The sequence below is a fragment of the Montipora capricornis genome, chromosome 7 (genome assembly GCF_036669925.1).
Source record: "Montipora capricornis isolate CH-2021 chromosome 7, ASM3666992v2, whole genome shotgun sequence".
NCBI classification, from domain to species: Eukaryota; Metazoa; Cnidaria; class Anthozoa; order Scleractinia; family Acroporidae; genus Montipora; species Montipora capricornis.
Window position 1 is genome coordinate 24233561 of NC_090889.1, and position 17500 is coordinate 24251060.

Genomic DNA, 17500 nt, shown 5'->3' on the forward strand with positions numbered 1-17500 from the left:
GTGCTATATCGGGGCATGTAGACACTGACAAAGAAAACAAAAAAGAAGTTTTAACAAACTTTTTTAGATATTTTTTATAAACTAGTCTCCCAGAGGTGATTTTAAGGTCTTTTTCGGGTAAACCTTAATTGTGCTGTTGTAAGGAAAACGAGAATGGGAAGTTATTCAAACATTTTTTGTTTCAATCCTCTGGATAATTTCACGATGAAAACAAAACAGATACGACCCCTCCCCCAAGGGCACATCGTGCCCTCCCCCGGGTATATTTGGATAGCTCCGTAGCTAAAAATTTTCAGTTCATCTAGTACTGTCCTCGTGCCAAGTTTGCTGCTTCTACCCCGAAGTACACAATTCGGCTGTTTAATTGTACCATATGGCTGGACTAGTATTAACTATTGTTATTAACTAGATATTTAACTATTAACTAGACATGGTACCAGATATGTATTTTAAGGTTTTTTTTTAAGTATTATTTCGTTATTGAGGGTTTTAGTTGCCATAATTCCCTAAAACATTGTAATGCGCAAATGTAATAAAAGTCAATAAATATTGTAATAATAAACATGAAGAAATTCCTCGATTCTGATTGGCTGAGAGCAGTGCAGTTCAAGTGGAACGCAGTGCAAAAAGTGTAATACCAGTGCAAATTACACATCGAAATTCTGGATTATGATTGGCTAAGAAACAATAGGGTTTGGTCAGAACCAATCAAATCTTTAATTTATTTTCAAATCAAGCGCGGGTTACGATCGTTATAGCTTTATTATGATTGTCATACTTCACGAAAAGAACCTCAATAGAAGTGCCTTTTGAGTGGTATTCTCACTCTCCACAATGAACAGACCTTAAAGAATTTATAATGGTCCAAAGTCTGCAAAAATTCCCATATATTCATTGTAATTTAACCCGCGTTTGCCCCCCCATCAATATGGCGTCAGAAACATTGAAAAGGTCTATTCGGCAACCACAGCCGTATTTGTGTGCGGTTTTTACAGCGTGGATACGCTTTTGGAAACTATATGGTTGAATTTCTTGGAAACATGGCTATGGTAATTACACTCGCGACTCCAGAAATTTCTCTTGAAAACTTATAGGTACTATTTATAGTGAACACGGAAAGAATGTTGTGTCATGCATTCAATAAAAACCAGTTAAACTGGTTTAACGGTGAAGGCTTGGGAACACGACCAGGGCGAGGCTTCTGTCACAAAACAAGATCCTCGCCAACACACAGCGGTGTTCTTCTTCGTTGCTTTGCTAGCCTGGCACTAACTTGAGTGGACATTAATTAGGGTGAGCTATCATGGCAGCACTAAACAGACCTCAATGTTTGAAACAGAAAGAGGAAGATTCCGAAAAGATAACATTTTTGTTGACAAAAATTGGATAATGAAGGCTCTTAAGCTTCAAATTGTGCACCGATTCTCATAATTGTATAAAAGCTTTTCAAAGTACAAGGAATGGAGAAACAACCAACAAGTTCAGTAGTTGAGCATTTATTTAACAAACATCGTCGAGAATGTCACAAAGTTATGAAATGCATATCTTTATATTTAGCGCATGTTTTAAGGCTTTTAAGCCGTGTCGAAGACGAGTATGATTTCTTCCAACTAATTTTGAGAATTTACTGTTTAGTGTAAATGATCATGTTTTCATTATCTGTGCAAGTTAAGAGACAGGTAGTGTAATGTTAGCTAACAAGCGGTGGACATTGCAGCTAGTTCAAATATTTCGAAGGTCCACTCGTATTTTGAACTGAATTGTGCCTTCCAGTCTTGTCTAGGAATTCTATGCATGAATCCACACTTTCACATTCTCATTCTTTGTACTTTGTGTTCAACTGTTAAGTATGATTATCACCAGCAAGTTCTACCAGCACGTCAATATAGGATCTAAAATCTCTGAATCATTCAATCTTCTTATGAGAACTTTGGCAGAATGGGCTATTAAACTCATCTGTTGTAGCTGTTAGCGACTTGATAGAAGTTTCAAGTAGTATAAGGGTTCTTTTATAAGGAAAAATTGTCTTAGCGCTAAATCTAAGAAATGTCAGCGCACCTTTAGTTCGCGATCACAGGTGATAATTGGAAATGATGTATACAAATCGCTCTACCGAGTCTCAGTTTATTTGTCTTTATTGTAGATCACATGCTAATTTTAATATCTCCACCGTTTGACAGCAATGATTTATAATTAATATGCAGCTTGAGATGTGAAGTTGTTTCTCATTAGTTCTGTCTATACAGTAGAGAACATGCTGATTTTAATTTCTACAGGACACCTGCTTGATCGTCAGGACACGTACGGTTTCTAAAAGCGTGCCCATGGCCTGCTTGAAATAGAATGACAGCGAAAGCGAAAGGATTGCCTTTGGGTACTTAATCATCAGATTCTGCATAATTGCGTAAACGCCCCTCAAAGGACAAGTAGTACAGAAAGAGCTACCACGTTTTGTATTTGAACATTGCCAAACTTCGTGGAGAATGTTACGAAGGCAGCAAATGGGTGCATCTTTAAATATGGCGCATACATTTTAACGAAGGATAATACTTCCGGGAATGATGAAGAAACTGAGTTTCATTTTGAAGTTGTGTCCTAGACGAGTATGCGTTCCTCGTTGAATTTTGAGAATCCCTTTTCAGGGGAAATGATGTATTCACAACTGAATTGTGCAAAAACTGTAAAAATAAGCTTATGTTGCTCGGAGACAAACTGCTTTTGAAGTACTGTGATGGATTCAGTGTTTTCAAGTTTTGCCTGAAGCTCTTTCAGTTTCTTGGAATTCGGTGAATGAATCCAAATTTAGTTTTTACATTTTGATTCTTGGTAATTTGTGTTTTCACTGATTCATTAACTGCTATTTGTGAATTGTCACCAAAGAATCAAAAGAACATAAAATTTGCAAACTAAACATAACTTCAACATTACGGGCTACAAAAGTGCTCGGTGTTTTTCAAGTAATGTATCAAAAACGAGTGCGAGTGCTGTATCGGCGCATGTAGACACCTACAAAGGAAATAAAAAAGACGTTTATCACACTCCTTTAGATATTTTCAGTATAAACTAGTCTCCCAGAGGTGATTTTTAGGTCTTTTTCGGGTAAATCTTAATTGTGCTGTTGTCAAAAAACGAGAATGGGAGGGTATTCAAAGATTTTTTGTTTCAATTCTCCGGATAATTTCACGATGAAAACAAAACGGATACGCCCCTTCCCCCAAGTTTGCGGCTTTTACCCCGAAGTACACAATTCGGCTATTTAATTGCACCATATGGCTGGACTAGTATTAACTATTGTTATTTTCTAGTAAATATTTTAACTATTAACTAGGCATTATACCAGAGATGTATTTTAAGGTTTTTTTAAAAGTATTATTTCGTTATTGAGGGTTTTAGTTATCATAATTTCTTAAAACGTTGTATTGTGCATGTGTAATAGAAGTCAATAAATATTATTGTTGTTGTTGTTGTTATTATTATTATTATTATTATCATTATTATTATTATTATTATTATTATTATTATCAGTTAAATCGGAGTCTTATCGAGCGCTCAACTGAATTCCCAACGGTCGTTGTAATGTGACATCGTGAACGCTTCTTTTGAAGGTATCTTTCTATGGCGGGAATCCGGTGTTCTCAGTTATGTTATTATTTAATATACACTTTTGCTCTCTACAAAGTTTTCTGGGCGTTTTGGCTTTTTAGGGCATAACAACGAAAAGATGGAGTCATGGGAGCATGTGGTAAGAGGTACAAGACAGTGGCTGGTTTCTCTCAATAATCCAGAGGCTAAAGACCTGCTGGAAGTTCATTTGGAAAGAGTGGAACTTCTTATCCGAGTTACTGGAAAAATGAAAAACGATAACGAGCAGTACACCGATACCTTTGTACATGTAGGTAACAGCCTGTTACGCGTCATTTTCCTGAAAGGCAGCAAACATGCCCTTTCTAATACAGTTAACAAGATGGATTACGACAAACGTATCCCCGAGATATTGCAACCAAACGTCAAGGAAATAAAAAGCTATCTCAAATCGTTGGAGGGAAACCTTGAAAAACTGGAGACTAGGGTGAAGAATCTCAATGAAGAGGCAAGTTCGGTTTGTTTGACTTAAAATACAGATTAAACCCCATTTACACTTGCAGAAATAAAACGGCAAGGCAAGGATGAAAATTGGCAAGGGTAACTGACATTTTTGCAAGGCAAAGATTGTTTACACATATACCTTTTATCCTTGTTAGGTTTGTTTTGTGTTCTAGGCATTCTATGTGAGCATTCTTAGTTTGCCAATTCAACATGGCGCCCCCGAACTTGTTAATGTTTGTAGCCTCCTTACTAAGGAAAACAAACGACGCTGAGCAGGAACGCATGTTGAAAGTAGGACAGGCGCTATTTTTTACATGAGGGTGATAAATCAAAACTCCATTTTCTTCTGGGCAAGTAGGAACGTTTACACCTTCTTTTATGAGGGTAAACTGCCGGTTCTCGTCCTTGCCTACGCTTAAACATAAGTCGAATTGTGACTTACCGTGCAACAAGCGACCGGAGGCGTTAACGAAAAACGGACTTGTAAGCACAAGTCTAGTCCTTGCCTTACCCTATTTAAGGAAACGGGACAACATCTAAAAAAGGTTACAAAAATTGCTAAGGTAAGACAGGCTTTGACGGTTTACACTACACAATTTACCATATTGCCTTGCTTACGGAGAAAATTACCCTTGCCTTGTCGTGTTTTTTTTCTGTAAGGTACAACCACTAAATGCAAAATCTGCATCAGCTTCGTGTTTATTGAAGCTAGCTAAACTGAGGGGAAAGTATCACGGGGATTCAGCGGCATTTCAAACTTTCATGGGCAGAAATCTATAACTGGCATTACTCTAGCCTGCGTAGCAAGCGTTTCCGTGGGGTTTCCGCGAAATTTTCGATGTTTTGGCCCCGCGAAAATTGGGGCGAGAGCAAAAAAAGAAAGAGGGGGGAAGAAGCAACTGCACTCAAAATTATAGAGTTTAGTGGGGAGACGCTATATTAGTAGTATTCATCGGAGGGACACCAACATGGCGGCTGGAAACCAGTGGAAACATCTGGAAATTAGTTTAACTATCCCAAACTCTTTCTTCTCTATGCTGAACGGGCATACGTTCGCACAGACACTTTTCCGTGTATATTTGCTGTTCAGGCCTCAAAAACGCAAGGAGAATCGATGTTTTTATGTAAGTGGCATGTTTTTCGAGAGCTATCGCTATGTCTCACGCTGTGGAAAACTATGAAATTCAAACCGCTCAGTTTTCAAAACGAAACACGCTACCGCGCTGAAAATATGCGAATACATATATTTTTAAAACTTTTGCACATGATGAAGACAAAAATCAAAAGGCTTTTTCAGTTTCGTATTTACGGTTAATATTTATGACGTCAAGTGCAATCCAAAATGAGAGATTCGAAAAAGTCAGCAATATATCTTTCTTTTTAAACTAGTCAAAGCCAAAAGTCGTAACATTTCAAGTTGCAGTTCTGTACCTGAGCCTTCTGAACAATTGAGCATGAGGAGGATGTTGAGATCTTCGGTATGAAACTAGAAACCAATGCACTGGTAAAAATTTAGTTGGGAAGCATCCGCCATTTTGGGTAAATTTGAAGTGCGGAGAGAGGACAGTATGTTTTGAAGATCATCGCATGGACACCTCTCTCTGCTTTCGGCTTAAACCAATTTGAATACAAATTTTGACAAAGTACCACCTTCTGAGAACGGCGGCTACAATTGCCACTTTTTGGTTTTATTGTCTTGAAATATTTTTTAAGTTACAATACAATAGGACGTATTCAAAATGGGGGTTAGCAAGTTGTGTCCTAATGCTAACTAGACGCTCCATGAGCGTATACTGGGTTGTCTGTGGTATGTGTTACACAAAAACAGAAGGTACTGAGTGGGGTTACCCTCTGACGTCATAGATTTTGCACTGTTGCCCGCTAAGAGACTTTGGCGGGAAACAGTTTTATTGTTAGATATCATGTGACGTCGAAGTAACCACTGAGAGCGCGCGCTGCGGAGGGAAAAAACTCAGCTACATAACAAGTTTAATCATTTTGTAATGCCCTGTCCCATTTTGAGGTCATTTAGGCTTTGGTAATAAATTCAGTGTAAAGATAACAAAACACGCTCTTGAGTAAAATTCACTCGTTTCTTCTGTAAATAGTCTGCAAAAAAAGTAACTGAAAATTACTCGGAAGGACGTTTTCCTGCATGTCATACATGTCTTGTAGTTGCACTAAGCAAACGTTTATTGCACACACGAAGGAAGGGATGAAAATGTTGTTTCCGCTTCATAATTCCTCTTCTTTTCAGTATAATCTGATGCCAGGTCAAAAAAAATTTTGGCTTTACGTTTGCATCACAAAGTACCGTAAAAGCCGGAAGTTAACAGTAAAAGACAAGCCAAAAGACTGATGAAGAAAAAAACATATAGTTTTTATACATAACTCTGAATCAAATTCTCATCGAAAGATTAATGACAATCGTTCGTAAAAACACGAAAATATTTACAGTCTCTGACTTCTATGAAGCAAGGGAAAGGTCATGATGTTCTACCAAAGAGAAGAAATTGATCACGTGCTAGGCAACTATGAAGGTGCACGTGATCACCTTGTGTCAACTGAATAAACTACGGGAAAGAATGATGTTACTGCTTCGTCGTTTTCGGAGTAAAACAATGTACTTTTTTGCGAAGAAACTTCCGTCTTTGGTTTTTTGATTTTGTTGTAAAATTTAATGGAATATTTACATTTCATCTGTCGGGTCAGGAAGCCTTCTTTGCCGGGTTCCTGAAAAACGTATATTTTTTGACTTCAGGGTGAACTTTTTACACTCATGAGTCAAAATAAAGTTTGTAATTGAAAATCTAAACATCTCTGAGATACAAAAACAGACTGACAAGCACAAAAGCAAAAGAAATGGTTAATAAATATGAAGTTTTTTACTATCTGAATGTCTTGGGTTAGACTCAAGGGATATATTGTTGAAAAATCTTCTTGCTAAAGGAGATATGTCACGCAAATGATGTAATTTTACGACACTCAAAATTCGCAAAAAGCATGCGTAATGTAAACAATCTTCCCACAAGTAAGTCGTAGCAATAAATTAGATTAACCAGGAAGTTAAAGAAATATTGTTGGTTCCCCAAATAAACTTCATTTTACACTATAATGACAACAGATCTTTTTCTGAGGTTAAAAACTTGGCTACCTATTAATCATTTGTCAGAAAGAAAAAAGTCCTGTCTACTCGCGTATCAGATTTCAACCCACGCATGCAAATTTGTTGAGCTCGAATATTACACAACATGATGAATTCATAAAGGCCACCTTTTCCAACGTAAAAGGCAAAAACCCTTCCTATTTCATTGCGTGCGTGAAGGCAAGAAACCCAATCGTGTCAAATTACCATACGCAACAAAATAAATTTCAGGATCAAACCCTTTCCTGAAGAACCTTTTCCTTGAATAATGAAGCAAAAAACAGGCTGTCACATTTCCAATTATTTTTTTGCCTGAGGACTGTGCAGAGTTGAGCACAAAATAAATATAACAAGAATTAGCGAAACTGCTAATTGTTACCGGAAGACTGTGCAGAGTTGAGTACAAATAAATACAAATAGCCAGACAACAGATATCACAGATCCACTTAAGGTGTTCGATTTATTCTCTGTCTTTGTTGAGCCCAGAAGTTACCAGAGAATTTTCCATTTGGTTTCAGTGTTGTACATAACATCACACTTGGTAAAATATTAGAAACACAGCTCACTTCGATTACGGCTCGACGGGCGTAAGATTGTTGTCGAAGTCTATTACTCACCGCCTGTCCACCAAAACGCTATTTGTGTTTCAATTACTTCGAAGCCATTGCAGGTTAATTAAATAGTCTACTGTGTCCACCAGAGAAATTTACGCATACTATCACCAACTAAGGGTGCTTTCGCTTGCGAAATTCCGGAATATTCTATTCAAGCTATTCTCCTCCCGGCAGCAGAATAGCTGGAATGAAAATCCCAAGTACTCCGGAATGAAAATAGCTCCCAAGCGAACGCTTACTCGCATTATTTCAAATATCCTTATTCAGAATCGTAACGAACGTGCCCTAAGTCAGTACTTCAGTCATACATGATGTGTTGCTGCATGCTGAGTTGTAAACTCCGAAATGAACTACAAAGCTACTCTAGTAGGAAGACCAATAATCTCAGGTTGTGACGAACCAACAGAAAGAATATCAGCTGCATTTGCCGACACATTACTTATGCCGATTTCTATATCCCAAGCGTCTCATCAAGACTCTACAGATTTAATCAATTTCATTGAAAAGACAAAGACAGGAAAACGAACTTTGTGTCGATGGACGTCTCAAGTCTATATACAAATATACCACAGGAAGAGGGAATCACTACAGTATGCAAACCACACGAAAACGTTCACAAAAATAACCCTCCAATCCCCACAAATTATATCAAAGAAATGCTAAGACTTATACTCGAAGAGAATTCTTTCCATTTCTACGTAAAGAACTATCTTCAAATAGGCCTTTTGCAACAAACGATCACATGGTACAAAATCCGCCATGTTGGAGGGCAAGCTCATCATTATTCTTCCACTGAGACATTAACACAAAGGCAAGTCAAGCTTGACTGGTTCAGGTCTCTTTGTTTTAATGTCCCAGTGGGGGAATAATAATGAGTTTGCGCTCCAACATGGCGGATTTTGTACTATGTGATCGTTTGTTGCAAAAGACCTATTGGGCGTGTTTAAAATATGAAACGGCGAAATGACGAAATGGCAAAATGAATCCACATATGTCAGAACAGGTTCCCGAAAAAACGCAAATTAACCACTGAATCAGTGAAAAAGAAAACAACTGCACTTGAAAGTGAAAAATATGAGGGAAATTTTGTATAAAAACGTCTTACCTCGTTTTATTGTGCGGCCTCTCGCCTTCTGTGTGCTTTTTGTAGGGCTTTATGCGATTTTCAGCAAGTTTTCGGTCGTTTTCAGTGTCGGTGTTTTCTTAATGTATTTATATTAACCCAAGGTTGGAAACTCCGATGCAGAAACTGCTGTAAATTCCGCCAACCAAAATTCCACTCAGACCAAGGACGATAGTGCTGCTACATATTTCAATCCTCAAATCAGACAAAATTTTACGGAAAGGAATTGGAAAGTCACCGAAACTGGTTGATTTTGCTTTTCGGGGAGTATTTCTTCCGATGTTGCGAGCACAAAACGGTCGAAAAACACCTTACCGGCCGCTCCCAAGTTCAATTTTGCCAACGCACGGATGTTTCGCTCCTAGTGATAATTACACCCAGGAAATCACTGAGCTGTCCGGACGAAGCTCAGGGAAACGCCGATGTGATTAAACATGTTTCGCAAACGGAACATAAACAATCAGAGTGTTTTACAGAGTAATTGTTACTGACATCAGCGACCAGGGTGTAACAAAATTGAACTTGGGCCCGGCCGGTAAGGTGTTTTTCAACTGTTTCTAGCCCACAACATTGGAAGAAAGGGGTAATCCCCGGAAAGCAAAATCAACTAGTTTCGTCGACTTTTCAATTTCTTTCCGTAAACATTTGTCTGATATGAGGATTGAAGTATGTAGCAGCACTATCGTCCTTGGTCTGAGTGCAATTTACAGCAGCTTATCTTTCCGACTGCTGCATCAGAGTTTCGAACCTTGGGTTAATATATGTATAGGGAAAACACCGACGCTGAAAACGACTACTGAAAATCGCATAAAGCCTTACAAAAACCGCACAGAAGGCAAGAAAACTCACAGTAAAACGAGGTAAGACGTTTTTATTCAAAATTTCTCTCATATTTTTCACTTTCAAGTACAGTTGTGATTGATTTGCGTCAGTTTGCGGGACCTGTGCTAACATATGTGGATTCATTTTGCCATTTCGCCATTTCGTCATTTCACCAATTCTCCATTTCGTCATTTCGCTACAAAAATATTTCGTCATTTCGCCATTTCATGTTTTAAACACGCCCTCTACAAATTCACGATACCGCCATGGGTACAAAAAATGGCCGTTGCCTTTGCATATATCTTTATGGTCGATCTCGATACGTTGACGACATTTTTTCGCTGTGGGACGTCAGCAAACCGGATATAAACAAGTTCATCACACAAGCAAACTCACACCATCCTACCATCAAATTTACGACTGAGATCTCAAACACGGAAACCACATTTCTAGACACTGGTAAGGGCGTTGTACTCGATACTTGCAAGTATCCGTATCACAAATAGCTTGGAGTCTTCCATCGCCAGCTATTGTTTGGCTGTCCACACTGCCTCAAATTTTTTTGCGAAATCACCAGTGATGTTTTTTTTCCTCTTAACATATGTTTCATCGAACTTAAAGCCACACTGACGGCAACAATTCACAAAAGCACTTCTAGGCTCATCACTGCAAAACTTTATTTAACAGCGAGGCAATACACATATATTTTTGCATTTAGGATAAATGCGTCAAGATTAATTTGCTGAGCAAAAAAAAAAGTTGCAATCTGCTCAGCAGATAGCAATGCTTATACTAGAATGAGTTTGAAAAGCGGAACACTAAAAGATGACTGTACCTTCCCTTGCAATTGGTCTTCTTTCGGATTTATTGGGACATTCCATTTTTTTTCCGCACCACCCCTATGGAAGGCATAATTTAGTTATGTTCGAAACTTACCTGTTGGAATGTGAAATTGAGAGTTTTGGAGGGGTATTGGAAACATATTTGGCTTACAAGAAGGTGTGGGAATCTATATTTGCGAAAAGGAGTATTGGAATCAGTACAGTAGCATAAAATGTCAAGACAGCATGGGTTCGGATGAGTATTTTAATTACGCATTAGGGTGTCGGAATCACTTTTTCCGGTGTGAGTGGTGGTGTCGGAATCTGAATTGGCGCACAAAGGACTGTTGGAAGGAAGGGGAGAAGGGGGGGGGGGGTGCGGATAAAAATTGGAATGTCCCAATTTTCTAGTCGGTCTTCGAAGGTGTTTTGACCAAGCATTTTGATTTTACACATGTACAGATAATTGTCATCACTTAACAGAATCTTTTGGGTTAAATTTTCTATTTTGCGGGTACCTTTGCGACCCAAATTTTCGTCGCAGGGTATGTCTGTTGTACGGGTCAGGGAAGGCGAGCGCTAGAAATAAAATGGCGACCGTAGATTTACCGCTTGATATAACGGATCACAATCTGACTTCGCTGTATGAGGTACACTGGTTGGGCGGAAAAAAGACACTTGCGGAAATTTTTGCCCTATCAGAGAAGTAGAATTTAATTCGCTTTGGAACTCATCCGTTAAAGGTATGTTCCCAGGGGCTCTTCTCGCCTCACTTGAAAACGCTACACCAGTCCCGATTCACGTCCCGTCTTGACTGACTGCCCCTGGGACTCCGCGAAAGACCTTAACATCTGTAAAAACAATTAATTTACATTTACTTTATAACTGAAGACCGGCATTTAGCTCATTGTTTTTCACTTGTGTCCCTCAGATTGACAAAACCGAAAGCCGGAATTTCAAAATCACTGAAAAAGAAGATAAAAAGTTGAAAATGATGTTGGTGGATATGGAAAGTGATATAGAGATGGCTGAAGTAGATGAAGAAGAATCGAGTAAAGCCCTGGAGTCATTCACCTCTGACATTAAATCCTACGAAGAGAAAATGAAAAACAGAGCTTTTGGGAACATTGGTCTTGGTACTATTCTTGGCGGAGTGGCTGGAGCAGGTAAGCTTCTTTACAGTGGACTCTGGTAAGAATAAACGGACGTTGGGAAGGTGAAGGGCGGATGAGCAGCACCCTCAATCGTCGTTTTATTCAGGCAAAACTGGGGAATCGTTCGGGAACAAGACACAGGCACGAGCTCATTGTGGGCTTCTGAAATTGTAATTGTGAAACGTTCGACAGGCCTCCATATAAGAAAGTCGTGCAGTACTTCCTTTATTACTATTACTGGAAGTCTTCACACTACTCTATGAATATTAACACTTTAAAAGCACTAAGGGGCTGCCCTTAGTGCTTGAGTGGAATTTGCTGGTGCATTGCGGACGGCCCTAATGGTTTCTTGGTCTTTGTTCAGAGAGCATTGATCTTGATTTCATGAAATATATTAGCGAATTCAGTTCCTTGTGAGCAAGACGTGGTTCATTCGGACAAATAACGTTTCGAAAATTTCTTTCACCGTATGGAAGGAAAAGAGAGGGGCAGATTCTTATTTCTAGTACTTCTACCAGCACCGACATTAACCTTTTTAAAGTTTTTATGTATTCTCGCTTTTCATGGAAAAAAGAAATTTACTTTTACCGTGGTGACTTCTTCCTTTTTTATCATTTTATAGTTTCTATGTTGATAAGAGCCTCTTCATATGAGCCCAGTTTATCTAACTTGTATGCTTGTTAAAAAGGGACAAAACGTTAAGATGTGCTATTTACACAATAAGAATGACATACATATATCAAGTGGTTGTACATGAGCTTCAAGACTGTTAAATATCCATCAAAATTCGCCATATAAACATCAAAGCTTCCATTTGCATGTTAAACGATGCTACACTTATGCGCCGATCAACTCGAAACTTCAACATCCGCCTCCCGGGCAAACCCCGGACATTTGAACTTTTGAAGATTGGATCGTTCAAATTCCCGCCCCCTCGGGCCAAAATGGTGTTCAAATGCCCTACTAAAGAACAATCGTCGTGGGCTCCTGTCGTCTTTAATGAAGACTTTTTGAAGAACATTTCTGTAAGCCAATCGTTCATAAATGCTATATCTCTTCTTTTAAACTCTTCCACCTCGTCCAAACACGTGTTTTACAGCTGTTAGCGACTTAGCGACTTAGTGATATATTTACATCAAGTAGCAATATATACATCAAGTTTCTAGATAAATATACACCATGATTCGTGATAATTTCCATCGAGTTTTTGACATTGGGCATGCAACTATATGATAATTTTAATTTGTTACGGTTGAAAATTGGTCTAAGAGCGTGGCCCTCGGGGAAACACGGGCCACGCTCTTAGACAAATTTTAACCGTAACGCATTAAAATTATCATATAGTTGCATGCCCAATGTCAAAAGCATAATTGAAGCGCACAATAAGCGCGTACTGAAAACGCTAGAACCTGAAGTAGCCAGTGTAGAAAAATCATGTAATTGCAGAAAAAAAGACCAATGTTCTCTAGACAACCGATGCCTAACAAAGGGTATAATATACCAGGCAACAGTCACCTCAATCGAGGGAAATGAGTATTACGTAGGGCTAACTGACACCGATTTCAAGGCTATATTTGCTAACCACAAGCAGTCCTTTAAGAATGTGGTGCACAGCAACCAGACAGAGCTAAGTAAATATGTGTGGCGGCTGAAAAATGCTAAAGTAAACTACAACATCACGTGGAAGATTTTGGGAAGGGCGCGCGCGTATTCTAACGACGGGTCTAATTTGCAGGTCGCAGGTCGCGGGTTGCAGGTCATTGTTTCATCAATACATGAAGTATCCTAAACATTCTTAAAAGCTAACCTTAGGCCTAGTTAGGCCTAAACAAAAGTTTTTTGGCTTAAGGTTAGCTTTTATGAATGTTTAGGATACTTTCTGTATTGGTGAAACAATGACCTGCAACCCGCGACCTGCGACCTGCAGATTAGACCCGCCGGTATTCTAACAGCACCAAAAGATGCAACTTATGTACACTCGAGAAGTACTACTACTACATAATCTGTCACCCGGAGCTCGCCAGGCTCAACAAACGGTCAGAATTAGCAAGCGGCTGTCGGCATGCAAACAAATTTCTTTTAAAGAAATTGTAATTCACAATTACGCTCATGGGCAGCAGTACAAACCACCGGAGTACCTGGATAAAAACCACTCGGTGCAGAGTAGAGAACCAACAAACTCAACCCGCATATGACGCTGAGTCTGGGAATCGAACCCGGGCCACATTGGAGGGAGACGAGTGCTCTCACCACTGTGCCACCCCTGCTCCCTGTAATTTTCTTTGTCAATACTGTCTTACAATTGGTACACTTACCCGGCCGGCCTCAGAGAAAAAAAACCTAGTCCTTCTAGTTGAAAGCAATTAAGCCAACCTTTAAGTGGCACTGTCACCATAGTTTTTCTGTTTTTAGGTCATAACTTAGTACTTTAGCTCACGCATACAACATTCTTGACAACCCAAGGAAAAGATGAATTTGGCAGGAAAAGCTATCCGTACTAAATGTTGGGCGATTTTTTTAAGACATCGTGTCCAACCGGAAAATAGCTTGACACTGCCCCTTGAAGGTAGTTTACATTTTAAAAACTCATTTCCTCTGGATTTAAACTTCGAATCGTTCCCCGATTTTATTTCTCTCGCTTCTTTGAATTTCGACGATCGGCATGAACGAGTTATATTCACTTAAGTCAAATAAGAGCATCTTCTCGTCACTTGGACCCTTGTTCTATTATATTGTATTATATTATATTCTATTAAACAGCTTATTGATTTGTAGTTTGCACCGTCTTCGCTCCTCCAATCGGCTTGTTGGCACTGGGAGGTGCTGCTGCTGTAGGCGGAGGAGTCGGCGGAGGAGTGACAGCATATTTTACGTATTCTTCCTGTGGTGAGTATGACGTCGAACATTTATTTATCATAAGCAAAGAAATACGATGTGAAATAAAGCAATTCTCTGCCAGATTAAAGAAATTAAAAAAGAAAAAAGATAATCAGATCAAAACGAAAATCGATATCCTCGAAAAAAGTTAATGTATTTTTAGCAACACGTTTTACCGTAAACTTTTGGCGTTTTATTTAAACGAAAGCTGCGGAGTCATAAAAACAAGTTCAAATTTCTCACTTAACCTCTAGGGATATCATAACGAAAAAAGTGATATTTTCCTTCAAGTTCCTAGTTTAGTAACCTTGTCCCCGTATAAAAGGGCCTTAAGCAATTTTACGCTGTGTGTTGATGTTGCAGGTAAAACCTGGTTACAGGTGAAATAGGTTATCCAACCAAATTAAAAGCGGATCTTAGGTTGCACCCGTTTTTACCTCAGCTATTGTAGGTCAAATGTGTCGTCAGCATTGATTCTTCGTTTTACATGTGTATACAGTGAGTAATTTTGCAAGGTTTAAAGTGCTAGCAAAAAAGATCTCAGAGTCATCTTTGTGTCACCATGGTTAGTTGTTTTGTTGTTAGGATCAGGGTTAGGGTTAGAGTTAAGTCTAAGGTTATGGTTAGGGTAAGGGTTATATAAAGTATTGGTGGAGGGCTCAGGTTCATCATTAGCTGTGGATGAGCGGAATGTGGGATAATAATGAATAATGAAAAGAAGTATGAGCGAATTAGCGGTGTTACCCGTTGTAGTGTGGTGGTGAACGCTTTGGACTTCGGATCCAGAGAGTGCGAGTTTAAGTCTCAATAAGTAGGGTAATATTAAATTCTCTATTTCGTTACTGACTTGTGATATTGTTATTTCGGGAGGAATGAAAGAGTGGGACGGTGCAGGTTAAGACTATAGAGAAAGATTATATGTCAGGTAAAAGTACACAGAGCCGGAGAGAAAGCACGAGTAGTTTTCATATCTTCGCTTTTTTCTTCAAATTACCGTTGGACCTTGCTTGATAATTGATTAAAAATAGATTGAGTACATATTTTACCTAGGTAAAATGAGAATAATCGATTCAATCAAGGTAGAAACCTGAGACACGGCTTTACCTGCAACATTTTTCCCCAGACAGGCTTCACTGGGCTAATCTCACCATATGTCGTAGAAAGGTTAATGCGATGCTCGTGTTTAAAATAATGAAAAGTCTTTCCCCGGAGTACTTGCAAAATTTATTTACCATCTGCAATACACTATATATCCTTAGGGATCAGAGATAAAATTGAATTTGCCCAACCACGTACGATCTACTTAAGGTGGCTTAAACCAGTTTCAACACTTAAAAGAAACGTTATTATTAGAAGGATTGACACTACAGCACTTAACACTTAACAGCAATGTTATGGTACCATATCAAACACCAGTTATTGCGGAAAAAGATTCGTTCATTGTTGTGACATAAGAAGTTACCGTGGCAACAGGAAAGCACTGCAAAAACACCCCTATTTTGGCTTTAGCTGCTGATATCTCAAAAACGAACCCGGTGACCCACACTTTTTTATTCCTGAAATGTAATCAGCATGCCAGAATGAAACTTTCTGTAAAGTTTTTAAAAATTCTGTGAAGCGGATTCAGAGCAACCTTAAATAGCTGAAAATTTAAGGAAGCTCAGAATCCACTTCACAGAAAATTTTTTTAACTTTTCAGAGAGTTTCATTTTGTCCTGCTGATTTTTGTGCAATAAATTGGGGTCACCGAGTTCGTTTTTCGGATATGAGTAACTAAAGCCAAAATAAAGGATGTTTTTGCAAGGCTTTCCTGTTGCCATGGTAACTTGTTAGGTCATAAAAATGACTGCATCTTGTTCAGCAATATATGATGTTTCACGTGGTATCAACATTGCTGTGGTACGGTGTTGTAGTATCAATCCTTGTAATAACAAGGTCTCTTGAAAGTGTTGAAACTGCAGTGGTTTGAGCCACCTTAACGTCAAGATCGAACCACAGCAGGACATCAGTTTGGCGGAATGGTTAACCCGGCAATCTATAGCTACATACACTTAATAAGATTCACTTGGGCGTTTTAAACTGAGTTAGTATGCTATAGTTATTGTGTACATATTTAAGACTTAAGTGTGTTAAAGTATCAGTTTAACTATAGAAAGCATTTTCGGAGGTTGTCGCCAAAACGCGGTGCCGGGGTTTCTTTTTATTATTATTATTATTGTTTATTTTTATTTTATTATTATTATTATTTTTTTTTTGCGTCTTAGTTTATTCGATGGATGATAGTTTTCGTATGTAAGCGGTGAGCACAAAAAAACCGATTCAAAGAAATAAACTAATATAACGACACAAGTTTCTCTGTTCACTCATTTTTTCCGCAAAAATGGTCGATCATGGCGTCCCGTTGAAAATTTTCTCAACAAAATTGTCAAGTGGTAAACATTTAGGAAGCGAATATGGGGGAAAAAAGGCATTTTTAGTTGTTTTAATTTTAAGAGTCTTTATTTATATAACGAAAAGAACACGTCCGCTTTTCTTCACTGAGATTATGTGAGTAGATCAGAAGAGCCGGTTGACGGGGAGTTCTTGAATTGAAATGCGTTGGAAAGCTGATACACTCACCATCAATCGAGGTAGAATCTTTTATCACTGTAACTTCTGCGATGAAAACCGAAGATTATTTCCCATGATTGTATATTTCCTCCGTGTTGAAAAAAAAAAAGGGGGGGGGGGGTTGACTACGTGACAATTTTGGTGGGAAAATAAGCGAGCCGAGAAACCTGTTCGTCAGTCGGTAATTTATTTCTTTGGATTGATGTCCCGTATATATGTACCGATCACTCTCCTACGAAAAATTACAC

At 38.7% G+C, this 17500-nt stretch overlaps 1 protein-coding gene across 1 annotated transcript in view; it reads left to right on the forward strand.

Annotated features, from left to right (window-relative positions):
* The window catches only part of LOC138056520 (uncharacterized), a 25633-nt gene that overhangs the window by 7031 nt on the left and 1102 nt on the right, over window positions 1-17500 (forward strand). Inside the window, exons 2-4 of the mRNA XM_068902335.1 lie at window positions 3705-4090; window positions 11543-11777; window positions 14541-14651. Of these exons, the coding sequence (XP_068758436.1) occupies window positions 3722-4090; window positions 11543-11777; window positions 14541-14651 (715 nt within the window). The 5' untranslated portion in view covers window positions 3705-3721. The remainder of the gene's footprint in view (window positions 1-3704; window positions 4091-11542; window positions 11778-14540; window positions 14652-17500) is intronic.